The sequence below is a fragment of the Asterias rubens genome, chromosome 6 (assembly GCF_902459465.1).
Source record: "Asterias rubens chromosome 6, eAstRub1.3, whole genome shotgun sequence".
Taxonomy (NCBI): Eukaryota; Metazoa; Echinodermata; class Asteroidea; order Forcipulatida; family Asteriidae; genus Asterias; species Asterias rubens.
This window is the reverse complement of record NC_047067.1, coordinates 4,867,005-4,883,104: the sequence shown is the minus strand read 5'-3', so window position 1 is coordinate 4,883,104 and position 16,100 is coordinate 4,867,005. Positions and strand designations below refer to the sequence as shown.

The following is a 16,100-nucleotide window of genomic DNA, read 5'->3' as shown; positions in this document are numbered from 1 at the left end:
AGATCTAACAAACTGCATTGGACAGGAAACACATTTTCAATTTCTTGTGATGGGAATTGCTTTGTGTTTCATTTTGTTACTAATACTTTCCACCTTTTTGTTAATGTGCTGGAACATTTTTTCAGTCAGTGACATTGTGCTTTACGGTCTTTTGGTTTATTTATGACCTTTGCAGACTCATTGAATTTGTTGTGGGCTCAATTTGCCCTGAATAACATGTTAAAGGCAGGGTGTACTTTTGGTAATTACTCCACAAGGGATGGCTAATCTAGTCTCCCAAAAAAAACAAAAATCATTCAAAAATGTCATAGACTAAGATTATTTTTCATGATAGATACATTCTGGTAAGGTAGCTGGGATTCCAATGATTAGACCCTAATGAATTGTATTGGATTCCTGTTTGCCTACATTAATGGTGAATTTTGATTTGTTGACAAATTGCTAAACAATTGTTTATACTCGCATTGCTAGAGAAATGGGGGGTGAATGGGCGGCTGGAATCATGTGACCCATTCGAGTATTATTTGGAATAGATTCTGATTGCATATTTTGAGCTGAAACAAATCGAGGTCATGCTAGGGATCATTGGTCTTCAAAATCAAACAAATTAACTTTTTTTTGGGGGGGGAAAAACAAAAAAATTCTGGTTGTGGTCTGGGTATCTTTAATCCTTTTAGCTGTTGGGAAGTCATAAGGGCATTCCCTGTCTATGGTAGCTAAGGGACAAGGACAAAATGTCCGCCACAGAATTAGTATTGGTTTCACAGGGTCTTGAATAATGCATGATCAAAATGCATGTGACTTTTACACCCAGCATGATCTCCATTTGTTCCAACTCAAAACCCAACATTTTTATTTGTTAAGTTTTTATAAAGATGGTCCGGGGAGGGGTTAAATTTGACCATCCCGTCATGCTACACATTTATTGGATGTGATGTAGTCAGATTGGCTGTTGATGGTCAAATTTAGCCGAAATCTGGATCGAGAACAGACAAAAAAAGAGAACAAATTGAAACAATGTTTGTTTGTGGGAAGGCACACATACTTGCAGACTGATGCGCCAGGATTGCAGCTCGGTAGCAGCTTAACGTTGATAATCCTGGTGTTTTGGTTGGCTTGCTTTATATTATAGTAAGAAACTCTGCATGCTGCACTTTGCTACTCTGCCGTTCTGATTAAAGAATAACATGAGTGTATTGGAAATCCTTTGGGGGTGGGACAACATCTACAGATCTAGCCTTTCAGCCAAGACTTTCCTTCTCGTTTTTTGTGTCTCCTTTTTTTTTCCCCCTTTGCATCAACTTTGGTGAAAACTACATTCTCTTTTATATTTACATTGACCCTAGAGAAAAGGCTTGGGTTTCATTCATTTTGTTTGGGTGGCAAGGAAAGCCCAGGGCCAGTAAATGAGCAATTTACTCTAAACATCTCTTACTTCAAGCCTTTAGAATGCTTGAAATAATATTTTTCACTTTTATGGTGGTTCAAACATTCTCACAACTTCAACCGGGAGCAAATTAATCTCTTTTTGATTTTTTTTTTTTTTCAAATCTAAAGTTTGCTAGGAAAGAGTGCTGGAAGAGCAGACAAAAAACATTTTGCAAAAAAAATGGAAAGTTATCGGCAGAACTTGGTTAGAATTTGTTTGTAGGTTTACATTGCATGTGCACACTCTGGCTGACGCAAACTTGTCTACTTAACCGCAAACCGGCCTGATCGCATCGAGTCCCTTTAACTTAATGGAATGCATGCTGCCTATTTAGATGGTGTTCATCGTTTGAGTATACATGATCCAAAACTGTTGATGATGAAGTGGTTCCACACTTTATAATTAAAGATTGCACATAAAGAGCTCAAAATAAACAATAGATCACAGGCCTTAGACCAGTGTTAGCATCCGGCCAGTAAACTCACGAGGGCAGTAGTTGTGTTTTTTAAATCAAAATATCTTTTACAAACAACACTGATGTTCAAATGTTGACAATGAGTTTGATAAATAATTTCCAATTATGTTGAAAATCAAAGAATACTTACCCATACAAACCAATGCTGGTTAAACTGTGTTGTTTTTTCCTCTCATGTTGAGTTTGGTCTTATACATTTTTGGCCCATACAAAAAAGAAAAAAAGAAGAAAAACAAGCCTGCAGTCTTGCGGATTTTCCAAATAAATTGAGCCTTGGTACACCTTTATAGATATTTGTGGCGTGCATACTTAATACATGATCAGATCACTACAAGAACATTTTAGCTGACTTTTGGAAGTGTTTTTAGAGGCGTGACTTTTTCCCTAAAACCTGTCATCATACATATCATGCAAAAATGCTAATCTCCATCATTTCAAAATTGTTTCAGTGTGTGTCACATGTACATTTAGCTGGCCTGTAATAATCGATTGTTGTTACAGGCCCTTAATAAAATTGGGTTCAAAATTTTTAGTTGCAGAATGAAACTCTGTGATCATCTTGAATGATAAATTACTGGGCTACCAACATGTTCATGTATGCAGCTGACGATTGACACCATAAAAAAGTAGCAAGGGGGTTTGTGTCCCAGTCTGTGCAGAAACACCCTGCCCCCCTCCCTTTGAAGAAAAAACCAAAACAAAACCCACCCCTCAAAAAACAGCGGTATGCGTGTAATTTTTGTGTGTGTGTGTGTGTGTGCCTTCACCATACATTGTTGCATTTCCCCTTGGCTGTGCCACACGGCAGGCGTTCTCTGATTATCAGATGCAACAAATGACGTCCCATTTTATTGACCAGTTCGGATTCTCCGAGGAGGACTTCACCAAGCAAGAGGACAATGTCAAGTAAGAAGCCAAGAATGGCATTTTTATTTTTTTTTCTCTATTTTCCTTCTGTTTTGTTGAGACCATTTTCTGTCTTTCTATATGTCTATAAGCCCTTTTCACACTACTCATTTTCCTGAGGTTGCATCTGGATAATGGCCCACCTTTTCACACCCTGACCCATTTAAAGACAGTGGACACTATTAAAAATTGTCAAAGACCAGTCTTCTCACTTGGTGTATCTCAACATATGCATAAAATAACCAACCTGTGAAAATTTGAGCTCAAATGGTTGTCAAAGTTGCGAGATAATAATGAAAGAAAAACGCCCTTGTCACACGAAGTTGTGTGCTTTCATATGCTTGATTTCGTGACCTCAAATTCTAAACTCGAGGTCTCGAAATCATATTCGTGGAAAATTAGGCCTACTTCTTTCTCGAAAACTACAACACTTCCCCCTTTCCCCATAACTCGTTACCAAGTAAGGTTTTATGCTAATAATTATTTTGAGTAATTACCAATAGTGTCCACTGCCTTTAATCCTAAGCTAGGAAGAGTTTGGTGAAATTGATTGGCTGGTCTGCCCTGGTCTACCCTGGCAAAATTACCCCAGGGAATAGCCACCTCTGCTCTGGAGTAGGGGGTACGCGCTACAAACCGGGATACTCTTGAAACGTGCAACCGAATCCCTGTGAACAGGGACCCAGTTTGAAAGTGCGCTGGGGTAACCGTGAGGTAAAAAAAATTCCGGGGCCTCCCAGGGCTTGTATTCTGCGGGGATAGGAGATACAGTGTGTAAAGGGCTTGTGTGCTACAGATACATGCTAGCTAGTTTTAAACTGCGTTGTAGAAAGCTTTGCGGAGGTTCGATTCCCCCTTTTGACAACCCTTTAAACTTTGCCCTTAAGCCATTCCTTTAAAAGAGGAATTCTTGAATTTTGTTTCTGATATTGTTATTATATTAGAAGTTTTTTGAGAATGTGTCTTAGTATTCTGTTTAGTAAACTTACGTGTAGTAGAAGTTGAAGTATTTGTGCAAGTGGTCAGTGCATTTTAGTCGTAGTGTAGACACTAAATTCTTTCAGTACTTGGTATCATATTTTTTGTATAAATATTCCTTCTTCCCTGCCATTTAACAAATCCTGAGAAATTTAGATTTTTCGTTTTTTTTCTATGCATGAGTTTGCTTGTTTAGAACAGTTTTTGTCTGTTGGAGATAAAGTTCCTCTTATTTTCATTGTGTTTTATTATCACCTATTATGAAAATTCATCAAAGATTGATGTCTGAAAGATTACTGGACATTTTAAGTGTGGGGGCTGGTTGAAATGGAACAGTTAATGTCACAAGGGAAGTATGGAGAATTATGTAAACTTCAATTGGCATTTTTGTTGCCGTTAAATGCAAAATCAAAGCCTTCAGATATACATTTTTCTGCAAGTTTGTTGGGTTTGATCAGCATTATTTTAATGAAACGATTTGTTTCCAAAGAAAAGAAATGTAAACAAAACTTTTTTATATCAATATAAAACTGTTTTACTGAAGAATTCCACAAATATTGGGAAGTAAAGAGAGAACAGTTTTTACAGAAGGACCAGTTTGGTTAGTAAACAATTTGTTGATTTTTGCTGCCCCCAACACCGCTACACCTTTAGCAACATGATTTGAAAATAAACACATTTATTTGGGTAAGTTTTTTTGTTCCTTCATTTAAAACAAATAAATTGTATGGAAATGTGTAAGAATTTGATGAATAATGGAGGCTTTGAACTGCTGCCATTCTCTCTGCCTTTCATGAGTAGTAACTTAAAGGCACTGGACACTGTTGGTAATTACTCAACATAATTTTTAGCATACGAACTTACTTGGTAGTGAGCAATGGGGAGCTGTTGATAGTATAAAACATTGTGAGAAACGGCTCCCTCTGAAGTAACATAGTTTTTCAGAAAGAGGTAATTTCTCACTCAAATAATAAAATACTTCAGGTCTGAAGAAGCCTTTAAGCATCTGAAAGAATACAAATTTGTGCAACAAGGGTGTTTTTGCTTTCATTATTCTCTTGTAATTTTGTTGACCAATGAGTCCAAATTTTCACAGGTCTGTTATTTTATTTATATGTTGAGATACACCAAGTGAGAACACTGGTCTTTGACAACTACCAATAGTGTCCAGGGTCTATAATGAGTAGTGATTTAACATTGTCACAGTTATGAATGTCCATTCTAATCGAGCTGTATCTGTATTTTGCTTTTCATGCAGCAATCCTTTTGATACCATATCAGACATCAGTTTCTCAATATCAGCCAATGAAGACAATGTGAGTACCAAAGTTTCTCAACGCTCAGCCAGTTGTTCACCCTAACCACCCCAGACCCATCAAAACCCAACTGCTTGCTTTGTGTTATTTTGTGTGATTAAGGACTGCACTAGTGCACTGATAATGCTTTATTTGGGATCAGGCATACCACTGTAATTAGAGTCCAACAGTTAACTTGTTGAGTTTCCGTATGGCGCGAAGAGTGTGGTGGATCCTAGTAAATCAGGGCGATTTTGTACAATTGTTTTTTTTTCCAGGGAACTTTCAGCTCTGGTTATCCCCCTTTAAAATGCGTGGGATCTTCATGCATTTGCATTGAATTTTGTATGCCTTCAAAAGATGTATTGTGTTTGTTAATATCTCCCAATCATCTTTGTCTCTCCACTACAGCCCAATTCAGCGTTATTTGAAGCATGCTGCAATGAAAGAATATCCAAGTTTAATGATAACAACAGTGACGAAGAAGATATGTGGGAAGAGAAAGAGCTGACGTTCTCATCAAATGTGGACGACTCTAGAACCTGGTAAGAGATCCCCCAAAGTATTTGCCCAAACCGTGCCAAATGCAAAGCAAAGTAAACAATTTGTAACAGGGTTTGCGCACAACTTGTTTTGTGACAAGGCAGTGAGACCAGTTAGGTTGTTGTTTCACTAGTCCGTCGGCTTTTTCAGTAGTCCATATTTCCTGTTAAAGGTTGGGTCATAGATTGTTTTTTGTCAACATATAATGCTGATTTTATAGCTGATAAAATAGATACAATGAAAGTCGCATCTAGAAGTTTGAGCTGCATACAAAACTGTTGAATCTAGCAACGTTTCAATAGCAAAGTGACAGTGGTTACCTACAGCATCTCTGCCCGCAGCATTTGTGAATGGACACCGACCCTTAGAAATTTGAGAAACGATTCATGCATGAATCGTGCATGAATCTCAAACACAAATGAGTGAAAAATTGTACAAAGGCCTTTGAAGGAAATCCCTTCTCAAAGTAGTTTATACTCTCAACAGCTGCAGTTTTTCTGACCAAGTTAAGTTTGATGTTATTCATTTTTAGGGTAGTTATTAGTCTATGACTCTACCAGTCTATGACAGTGTTTTTGGGGGCCTTTGGTTTTTGATTTTTGATTTTGTATCTGTGTTTGACCCATCCATGTGCTTTGCAACCTCTGGAAAAGGTGCTAAAGTCCTTTAAGGTTTGTTTTGTTTGTAGAGGGGGTTTATTGGACATGCTTTAACAATGGTTCTGTCTTTCTTGCAGTGATTCAACTGCTGCACTCGCAGGTGGCAGTGATAACGACAGCGATAGCGACGAAGAACACACAAAAGAAGAAATCCCTCGTTCTCCGCAGCCATCACCATCAATCAGTGAAGAGACAAAGATGGATGTCGACTCTGGTGACAGTGAGTTTTCACTTAGCATCTTACAAGTCCCAACTTTGGAAAAAAAAATCTCTTAAATGAGTAGTGACGAGTAGTGTCTGAAAAAACTGGGTCCGATTTCACAAAGCTGTTTATCAGAAATAATGCTTAACAAATTTATTTTCTAAGCTAAAAATGAGGGGGCACTAGTCACTACAATGTAAACTTAATGGAATGTTGTCTGGTAATCTGTTTTTGCTAAGCATTATTTTCCTGTGCTAAGCAAGTTTTTGTGCTTACAGGCTTTATGAATGAAATTGAGCCCTGTTGGTTGAGCCAACACTACTCAAAAGAGATATACATGGTGCTATTGCAAACCTCACATGAGTATACTCCCACCATGCAAGCTTTCAAATCCTACATAATACCCCATAATTATTATTATTCCATTATCAAGAGTGAATGTTTGAAGCAATTTTTACATTTTTTTCCTTCTCTCATCCAGCCTGGACAGCCAACTTCGACGATGTACCGATGGACGGAAGCGTAGCCATGGATACCACACCAACTGCTTGGGCGGAGTCGTCACCACAGGCGGGCAGCACCCAAGACGAGGAGTCTGAAACAGGGTGGGCCAACTTTAGTGATTTCAATGCTGGGTTTAATGCTGTCAGGTAGGGATTAATACATTCACGCACACCTCAATTCACACTCCCCTTCATTAACACGCTCTCAAAGAGTTCTCTTAATTCAGTGGCTCATTTTAAGGTACATCTGTCTTAAATCATTTTCGTCTGGGTTATTCTTCTTGTTAGAGGTGGGGCTTGCTAACAATCAAGAAAAATAATCTTGTACATCATAAGAGATAATATGAAACATGTTGAGAGATAATCTCATACATCTAGAGAGATAATCTCATACATCTAGAGAGATAATCTCATACATCTAGGGAGATAATCTCATACATCTAGGGAGATAATCTCATACATCTAGAGAGATAATCTCATACATCTAGTGAGATAATCTCATACATATAGAGAGATAATCTCATACATCTAGGGAGATAATCTCATACATCTAGAGAGATAATCTCATACATCTGGGGAGAGAATCTCATACATCTAAGGAGATAATCTCATACATCTAGAGAGATAATCTCATACATCTAGAGAGATAATCTCATACATCTAGAGAGATAATCTCATACATCTAGGGAGATAATCTCATACATCTAGGGAGATAATCTCATACATCTAGGGGATAATCTCATACATGATCTCATACATCTTGAGAGATAAATTCATACATTTCTTGAGAAAAAATTTCATACATCTTGAGAGATTATCTCATACATCAGAATATATATTTTCATACAATATCTCATACTTCTCGAGAGACAATCTCATGCATCTAAACAGGTAATATCATACATCTTGACAGTTAATCTCTGAATCTTTAGAGATAATGCAGTTGAAATTATTGTTCGTTTGTTTGAATGCGGGAAATGATGGGTCGGTCCCTGATGACAGCCAGTTATCGCTCAGACAGCTTCAGATGTGGCTGAATGTGTTTCGTTATGTGATATAAATCTTAATGACAAATCCCTGGTAGATGGCTTATTTGTCTGCAGTTGATGATGTATTTAGTTATTTTTATCATTTTATCTGCAGAAAGAATTTCATGCGTTTTAAACTGCTTGGCTAATACTTGTTTGAGTCTTTGAATTCTTGACATTTGCAATGGTGGTACATTTTATGGCCCTTACAGTGTAATGGTTTATGTACTGTGAATGCTACTTGAGTGGCAGGCACTGCAGGAATTAATGTTATGACATGTGCTTCAACTGTTATGTTATATATCATGCCATGGTGTTATTTGTGTGTGAATAATTGACTAGTGCCTATTTTGTTTTGCTTGTGTGTATTTTTATTGATGCTTTTTCTCTTCTATTTGTAATGATTTGCATATTCAAGTGTGCAATTAATTCATTCTTGCTCTCTTTGTGTATTTGTTTTTTCATTATTCTCTGCATTTTTTTGTATTTCTTGTAATGCGCAGTAAAGTATATTAATACGGGTCACTGCGCAATATAAATGTCCGTATTATTGCTATTTTTTAAGATCCGAAGTATAGCTCTGTTGATTTTTGTTCTTGATAACTGAGAATTAATGTATGAACTATTTATATTTTGTTTTCATTTATTTTGTGATTTAGTTAAGTTAGAAGGTCTAGATATTATGCTTACAGCCAATAAACTGGTGAAGCAGCAGGTAGTGGGAGATGGTGTTGGTTGTAAAATTAGGCTTCTGTATTTGTCAGATTAACAATCCTCCACGTTGTAGTTGTTTGTATTATATACCAATATTTTGTTGTGGTTGTTTGATTGTGCTTGGACTATGGCAGTTCGGAGGGGCCTAGGAGTAGCTCCCCCTAGCCATGGGGGAAATGGTGTGGGTTGTAAAATAAATTAAGAATTCTTTACACATCATTCATGTTGTAATTGTTTGTGTATTCTTCTTTTTTTTGGTCGATTCATTGATGTGGCAGTCCGGAGGGGCCTAGGAGTAGCTCCCCTGTTGCCATGGACAGCGAGTCCTCTCTGGATGAGGTTACCGGCCAAGAAGAAGCTACAAGTAGTGAAGCCACACCCTTGTACCCCGCCCAACCTGGTGCTGCCTACGGTAAGAAGCTGTCTCTCTGAAACACAAACCTCAAAGAGGAATCTCTGTTGCCAAGTAAAAGATTTATCTCTGTTGCCAAGTAAAAGATTTATCTCGATAATCAATTCCTTTGTTTTGGGAAATATTTGCTTTGGATAAAGTCCTGTTCATACTTCCTGCATATGCGAATACAGAGCAAATTTTTACATCACATCGCTGTTCTCGCTGAGAATGTTTTTGCAGGAGTTTCGCACGACTCAACTCTTCTGAATTATTCTTTGCAAATTTGTGAGGTCAAAATTCAGATTGTATTCGCAAGAAGCATGAACCAGGCTTTAGGCTTCCTAGGTGGCCTTTTGTTGTGTCAATTAGAAAGTTTCCTAAAATATTTATTACATCTTTTTTGGACAAGAAACCTGTGGGGAACAGAAGATGCATTATCACCTTGAGTAATATTATTATAAGAAATCTGTTTTAAAAGTATTTTTATTTATTTATTTGCAGTAGTTTCAAGTAGTCCTGAAAAGCTTTCGACGGAGAATAGTCATAATACAGTGGTAACAAGTAGCATTGGAACAACAACACAACTAGGAAATGGAGCTGAGGAAAGGTTAGAGATATATCTGTGTCATTTATTGTTCAACAATGGTGGTCCTCGACTTTGAAAGACTTTGTAAAAAGCTTAAAGGGCTTAGATGGTCCAACAAAGATACCAAACGACTTTATTTGGCAAACAAATCTCTCCCCTCCTTCAACTATTCTTGATAATCTGGCATCCTTTCGGTGTTTTCGGTATCATTTCATAATTTAAGTCATTCAATATTTCGATATGGTTAAAAATAAGAAACCGACGATATTGATGTCAAAATTTTCTCAAGTATTTGAGTAATATCGCTTATCTTAGTTCAAAACATTGCTTAAAACTCACCTTTTCCATACTTTTTTGTTGTTGCTCAGGTTGTTTATTTCCTTCTTGTTCTTGTTTGTATTAATGAATTGATATTTAATTTGTTGCATGACTTTGTGTTACCTTTTGCGTATGAATGCTTTATAAATGGTATTTTTCTCATTTGTTTAGGTTTAAGTCCTACTTTAGACACACATGTTTTTTAAACCTTATGTTTTAAATTCCGAGGGAATATTAGTGATTTAACTTATTAATTTGGTTTTTGAATTTCAGAGAAATGGTTGTAGAGGCAATTAGCGCCCAAGTCGAGAAACCAACCCCTTCCAGTCCAGCGGCACCAGTCTCAACATTGCATAACTCCCTTCCTGCCTGTCCTCCCTCGTCCCCGCCCACCTCCCCTCAACCAGACAGCACCGTCGCCGATCCGCAGAGTGTGTCGTCGCCGGACGCCAAACTCACAAACTCAACGACCTCAACGGAAGAACAGCAGCAGCAAGAGAACTCTAATGAAATGAGCTCAAGCTCGGACACTCTTAGTAGCAAACAATCAAATGTCCCGCTAGGGGTCGCGTCTCCTAGCAGTCCGAACAATTCTGTGGACGAGTCAAGGCTCCAAGAAGTTGGCAGTGAGTCACCCAAAGGGGAGGAGAGAACAAATGCAGTTGAGACGCAGCAGAAACCTGTATCTACAGTTATAGAAGTTGTCGATGGGCACGGAAGTCAATCTCAAGGAGATGAGGACCTGGACGATAACTTTGAGTAAGAAACCTTTTCCTTTAAATCAGATTAAAGCCCAGCTACTTTCAGCGAATTTTTCACTGTTGCGGATTATTCATTGTGACGTCAAAGTTCGTATTGCATTCACATTCACCGGAAGTATGAACCGACTTTAAGCTCGGCTACTTCCTGTGAATGCTTTGTGCGAAGTGAATTTTCTTGCGTCACAATTGCCCAAACAACACTGGCAATATTGCGTCACAAAAATTTGCTTTGCATTTGCATTCTCAGAAAGTATGAAGTGGGCTTAACTTGATCGAGCAAGAGACAATTTTGTTTATTTTGTTCATATTTGTTCTATTTTATCCTTCTTATTTTTACATTGTTTTGAGTACAATCAATGTCTTATTTATTTCTTCTGATTAATAAATTGATTATGATTGATTGATTGATTGATTGATTGATTGATTGATTGATTGATTGATTGATTGATTGATTGATTGATTGATAGATACAAGTCTTTTTTCGGGTACTTTAGAATTTGTTTCTCATCTCCATATACTCTTATCCCTCCCAAATTCTTCTATCCCTCTTTTTTACCGTCCTGTCACCATTTACCTTTTTCAACACCATTGAAAAAAAATCACATTAAGATGTTGTATGCTTTGTAAATAGATGTTTTTGCATTGACCCTAATGTGTTAAATTTTGTTATGTTACTGTTAATGTAAACCAGTAGTTTGTTTCTGATAACTATATATTTTTATATTTGTTTAACTTTTTGTGGGAGGGGTTAATAATTAATATTAATGCATTTCAGCTTCAAATTGAGTAGTATAAATCAATAAACCACTTGATAATTTTATGGAATTATTAGTATTGCCCAGTTACTGTAACTTTGGGTTGGTTTTTAAAGACATCTTGTACGTTGTTTTTTTATGAGATTTAGAAATTAAGCCTTTAGGGCAGACATTTCAAACTGGCTCTTATATAATGCTATAAAACAGTAGTCTCATATAAGTAAATTTCATGACTTTCAGACAGTTTAGAATGTTGATGTAATCTGATACCCATTTACTGTCCCAGTTTCCTAGCATCCAGTGGTCTAATGAAGGCTGGTCCTGACTTGTCACCTAAACCCAATGGACCGACCGAGACCGAACGTATAGAGAAAGCAAGGTAAGAGTCTTTGCTAAGCAACAAAATTAGTTGGGCACCAGTTGCAACAGTGTGAACTTTATTGGTGGTAACCAGTTTCTGTTGAACAAGATTTTTCTGTGCTTGGCAAATTTTTATGCTTATAAGCTTTATGAAATTGGGGCCACGCTTGCAAGCTATTTTTCTTGAAGGTTCTTATTCCCCAAATCTCATTCTTGGTCACACTTTTATATTTATTTTAATAAAGCTTTCACGGAAATTTATTTCTAAAAGCAGTATTAGAAGCTGTTTTTTTTTGCATTTAGTATACATGGATGTGTTTTTCTCATCTCTGCTCTTTGTGTGGTTATTTCAGTGCAATTGGTGATTCATGAGATAATTCAATCAATCTTATTTTATCTTCATTGCACAGAGCTGAAGCAACAGCTGCTTTGAACCAGTTTGCAGCAGCTACAAAGCAGAATGGGCCGGTTTGATGCAGTCTGTTCCGGTTTGGATCCGGTCTCGACCGGATCCACATCCAGACTTACATGCACAAATTAAAAACTCCCAAAAGCACCCCCATCAGAATTTGCTTTGATCTCCAACCAGAGACTGAAGTTCATAGATGCTGAATCAACTGGCCAAGGTGTACCACAATCAACACTTTATTTACGGTTTTAGAAAAGAAAAAGAAATCTTTTTCTTTAATTTGTTTATTTTTAAGATTGTTTTTTATTTACAAAGTATTCTTTGAAGTTAAGGATAGGTAAAACACATAATCTGTATATTGAGCATTTATCCCAAAATACAAAAATTTGGTTGGGGTGAAAACTCTACCGTGTACCCCAAAGTGGCAGTCCTTTCTATTGAGGTGCCAAATTCATTCTGATGATAGATTGTGTCATAGAATAACAAACTGATTTGTTGTTTTTAGACCCATACTGTCTCAACTTGAGGTAAGGTCCAGCTACAGAACACAATTTAAAGTTGTGTGATCCTTGATTTCTTGTTTATAAATAATTTACGTATGTCATTTCAGAATTGTGTACATTTTAATAATTCGCCATTTTGCAGCCATTGCCTTTCTTCAAGACATCTCAAGCGATATCCCGATTTCTTAATCCCGATTCTTAATCCCGATTCTTAATCCTGATTATTAGTCCCGATTCTTAATCCCGATTCTTAATCCACCCGCCTCTCTTCCCTTAATCCTCTGTTCGGATACACGTCCGAGTGTTTGTTAGAAAGAGACCCATGTTTCCCACTCCTGTGGACTGCTAAAGCTTTGTATTAATTAAATAGTTTACCAAGTATTAATGAAGGCCGCTGATGATTCAACACAAAGAATATTTCTTTTTTAATTTGCCAGACTTTTAAAATTAGAAATATCCGGGCTGTCTTGATCTGCCGTATATTTAGAGAGAGAGGACCTATAATCAGGTTTTTATGTTCCTGTGTTTTTTATTATGTTGGTATTTCTTCTTTCAGTAACCACATTTGTAACGTCGACATGAACACTTTAGGATTGGAACATCCCATGTTATAAAGGCTGTATTGAACAAGTATGTGGAATATTAAAGAAATAGAATTGGTTTAATTTAAAAACAGGGGTTTGAGTGTATTTCATATCTTGTTGAAATACTCTGTTTTGCCTTACTCCAAAAATCTTATTATTTTGTAAATTTCGTCGTGATGTTTTATATTTATCTTATTATTTAGTCAGGAGTGATAATTTCTTAATGCAGAGAGATAAAAAACAAAAACTGAAATGTTTATGAGAGCTGCACTTATAATACGATGGTGTGTTTTGTCGTTTTCAATTGCGAGATGATTTGGCTTTACAAGCCAATTTCAAAGTTGAGAATGGTGACCATTATAGATTAAAGACCTAAGAAAGAATAATAGTCAAATGAGCACAACTCTGTCTTGGTTCCTTTCGGGTACATTCATGTTTTTTAAAACGGGGGCCAGAAACCGGTGACCATTTTAGAGTTAAGGCCAGTCGAAATACTGATTCTATTTTGCAGATGGTGATTACAAGCTGCCCAAATGGTTCAGTGACATTCTCTTAACCTTTGTACTTATGAACCAACCAATTATTTAGCTTAAATGTATGTTCTTGTCCCTCAACTGACCGACCCCCTCCCCCCCAAAAAAAATCTTTCTCCCACCATAAACTTTCTTAATAATTTTACTAATGTTTTTGAAGAGCTAACAGCCTTTCTTTATTGAAATTTTATTTTGAGTATTCAGTTTTTAAACTGTTGTGGTTTTAGTTCTTCCTTGGAACCCTCTCCCCACTCCTGAATTCCTCTTAAAGACACTGGACACTTTTGGTAATTGTCAAAGACCAGTCTTCTTAATTGGTGTTTCTCAACATATGCATAACAAAAATATCCTGTGAAAATTTGAGCTCAATTGGTTGTCGAAGTTGCGAGATAATGAACGAAAAAACACCCCTGTCACACGAAGCTGTTAAGTTGTGGGCTTTCAGATGGTTGATTTCGAGACTTCAAATTCTGAGGTCTCAAAATCAAATTTATGGAAATTTACTTCTTTCTGGAAAACTATGTTACTTCAGAGGGGCCATTTCTCACAATGTTTTATACTATCAACCTCTCCCCATTACTCGTTACCAAGTAAGGTTTTATGCTAATAATTATTTTGAGTGGTAACAATAGTGTTCTCCTTACAAAGCCAACCCTTATAGAGGTATCTATAGCGCCTTTGATAGCGTAGAGTTAATCGCACTTTTCGGTACTGAAGGTGGATGATGTTGTTTGTTTGCCGTGTTCACATGATTCTATTTTGCAATAGGTCAATAACCAACAATGTTAATAAGAGATAACTTCTCAGGGACCAGCCGTTTCGAACGATATCTAATCCTTAACTTTCTTTGGGCAATTCCGAACTTCGTTAATTCACTCTATCTATATAAAAAAAAAGGACCCATGGGTGGAATACGCAGAGTTGTTACCCGGGGATAAGTCAATATTTAAATTTGCAAGGTTTTTAGGATTGAATACACTTTGGACACTTGATCTCAATTCATCTGAGTAATAGTGAGACTAGAAATCCATGTATCTTACATGCGTTGTGCGGATTGTGTAGTGCACAATAATTTGAAACGAGAGTATGCAACTAAGTAATCCAATACGGATACTTGGAATTCATTGCACTGCTTGGCTTGTACTTAAATTTTGACGCATTGCGCACTATGCATTATGCGCAACGGATGCATGAATATCCGGCCTAAGACATCATTCTGAAGTTATTTATGGATTAAGCTGTAAGATTAAACACAACAGCCACCTTAACTAATGCACCCTTCTCCCCAATTCTAAAACGCCTTGCTATCGGTGCAAACTAAAACAAACACATAAATAAATTGATTTAAATAAGTATAAACGAAAAGAAGAAAAAATTTAATAAAAAATAGCAATTTGTTTTAATGGACAGATTTGTAAATAGCGCCCTCTGGTAAAAGAGAGAGGTTGGTTTTGTACAGTAAGTTGACCTTATTATAATTAGTAATTTTATTTTTTGTGGGGTGGGGGGGGGGGGTGAGCTCTGATGAAATCTTAAAGATAAGCTTAGCAGTGGTGTATTGGAGGGGTGTTATTCAATCGACTATCATGCCCAGTTACATGTATGCTATAAATAGTGAAGCCACGTTGACCGGTTACAGCATGTTGGGTCAACCAGATTTGTTCTAACTGGATGAACATAAAATCAAAATTCACATAATAATGGAGAGGTGAAATAAATACTTAGTGTACCGTTATAAGACGGGATAGTCATAAATTGTGTACTTCATGAATTATAAAGCCCCCTTCAGAATTGTGTCCTCTCTTTTTTTCAATACTGATTTCAAACTGGAATTTGTTTATCCCGTCTTTTATTCTTTTTCTACACAAGAGAAGTTGTTATGAGTTCTGTTTGGCCTGTCATAATTCATAAATCAAGCTGCTTTTTAACTTGAAGCATACACAAATTACTTTTTACTCTTTTTGCGTTTTTTGTCTTTCGAAGTTCCCGTATCCCGAAGTTGTCATGAGTTCTGTTTGGCCTGTCATATAAATCAAGCTGCTTTTTCGCTTGAAGCATTCACAAATTACTCTCCACTCTTTTTGCGTTTTTTTTTTACCCTCAGGCTGCTACTACTGTCGGCATTTTATTTTAACAAAATGAACTAAAATTACACAACACTTCCC

At 36.8% G+C, this 16,100-nt stretch overlaps 1 protein-coding gene across 4 annotated transcripts in view; it reads left to right on the top strand.

Moving 5' to 3' along the window:
* Positions 1-14,036, top strand: part of LOC117291163 (serine/threonine-protein phosphatase 6 regulatory subunit 3-like) — a 39,599-nt gene extending 25,563 nt beyond the window's left edge. For 2 of the 4 annotated variants that reach the window (XM_033772718.1, XM_033772717.1), the window contains exons 14-23: positions 2,713-2,810; positions 5,047-5,104; positions 5,495-5,628; positions 6,363-6,505; positions 6,969-7,137; positions 9,011-9,144; positions 9,628-9,733; positions 10,304-10,789; positions 11,833-11,925; positions 12,317-14,036. In XM_033772718.1, coding sequence (XP_033628609.1) covers positions 2,713-2,810; positions 5,047-5,104; positions 5,495-5,628; positions 6,363-6,505; positions 6,969-7,137; positions 9,011-9,144; positions 9,628-9,733; positions 10,304-10,789; positions 11,833-11,925; positions 12,317-12,380 — 1,485 coding nt within the window. In that variant the 3' untranslated portion in view covers positions 12,381-14,036. The remainder of the gene's footprint in view (positions 1-2,712; positions 2,811-5,046; positions 5,105-5,494; positions 5,629-6,362; positions 6,506-6,968; positions 7,138-9,010; positions 9,145-9,627; positions 9,734-10,303; positions 10,790-11,832; positions 11,926-12,316) is intronic. The other 2 variants (XM_033772720.1, XM_033772719.1) reach the window with 2 other exon arrangements.
* The last annotated feature ends 2,064 nt before the right edge of the window (positions 14,037-16,100 follow it).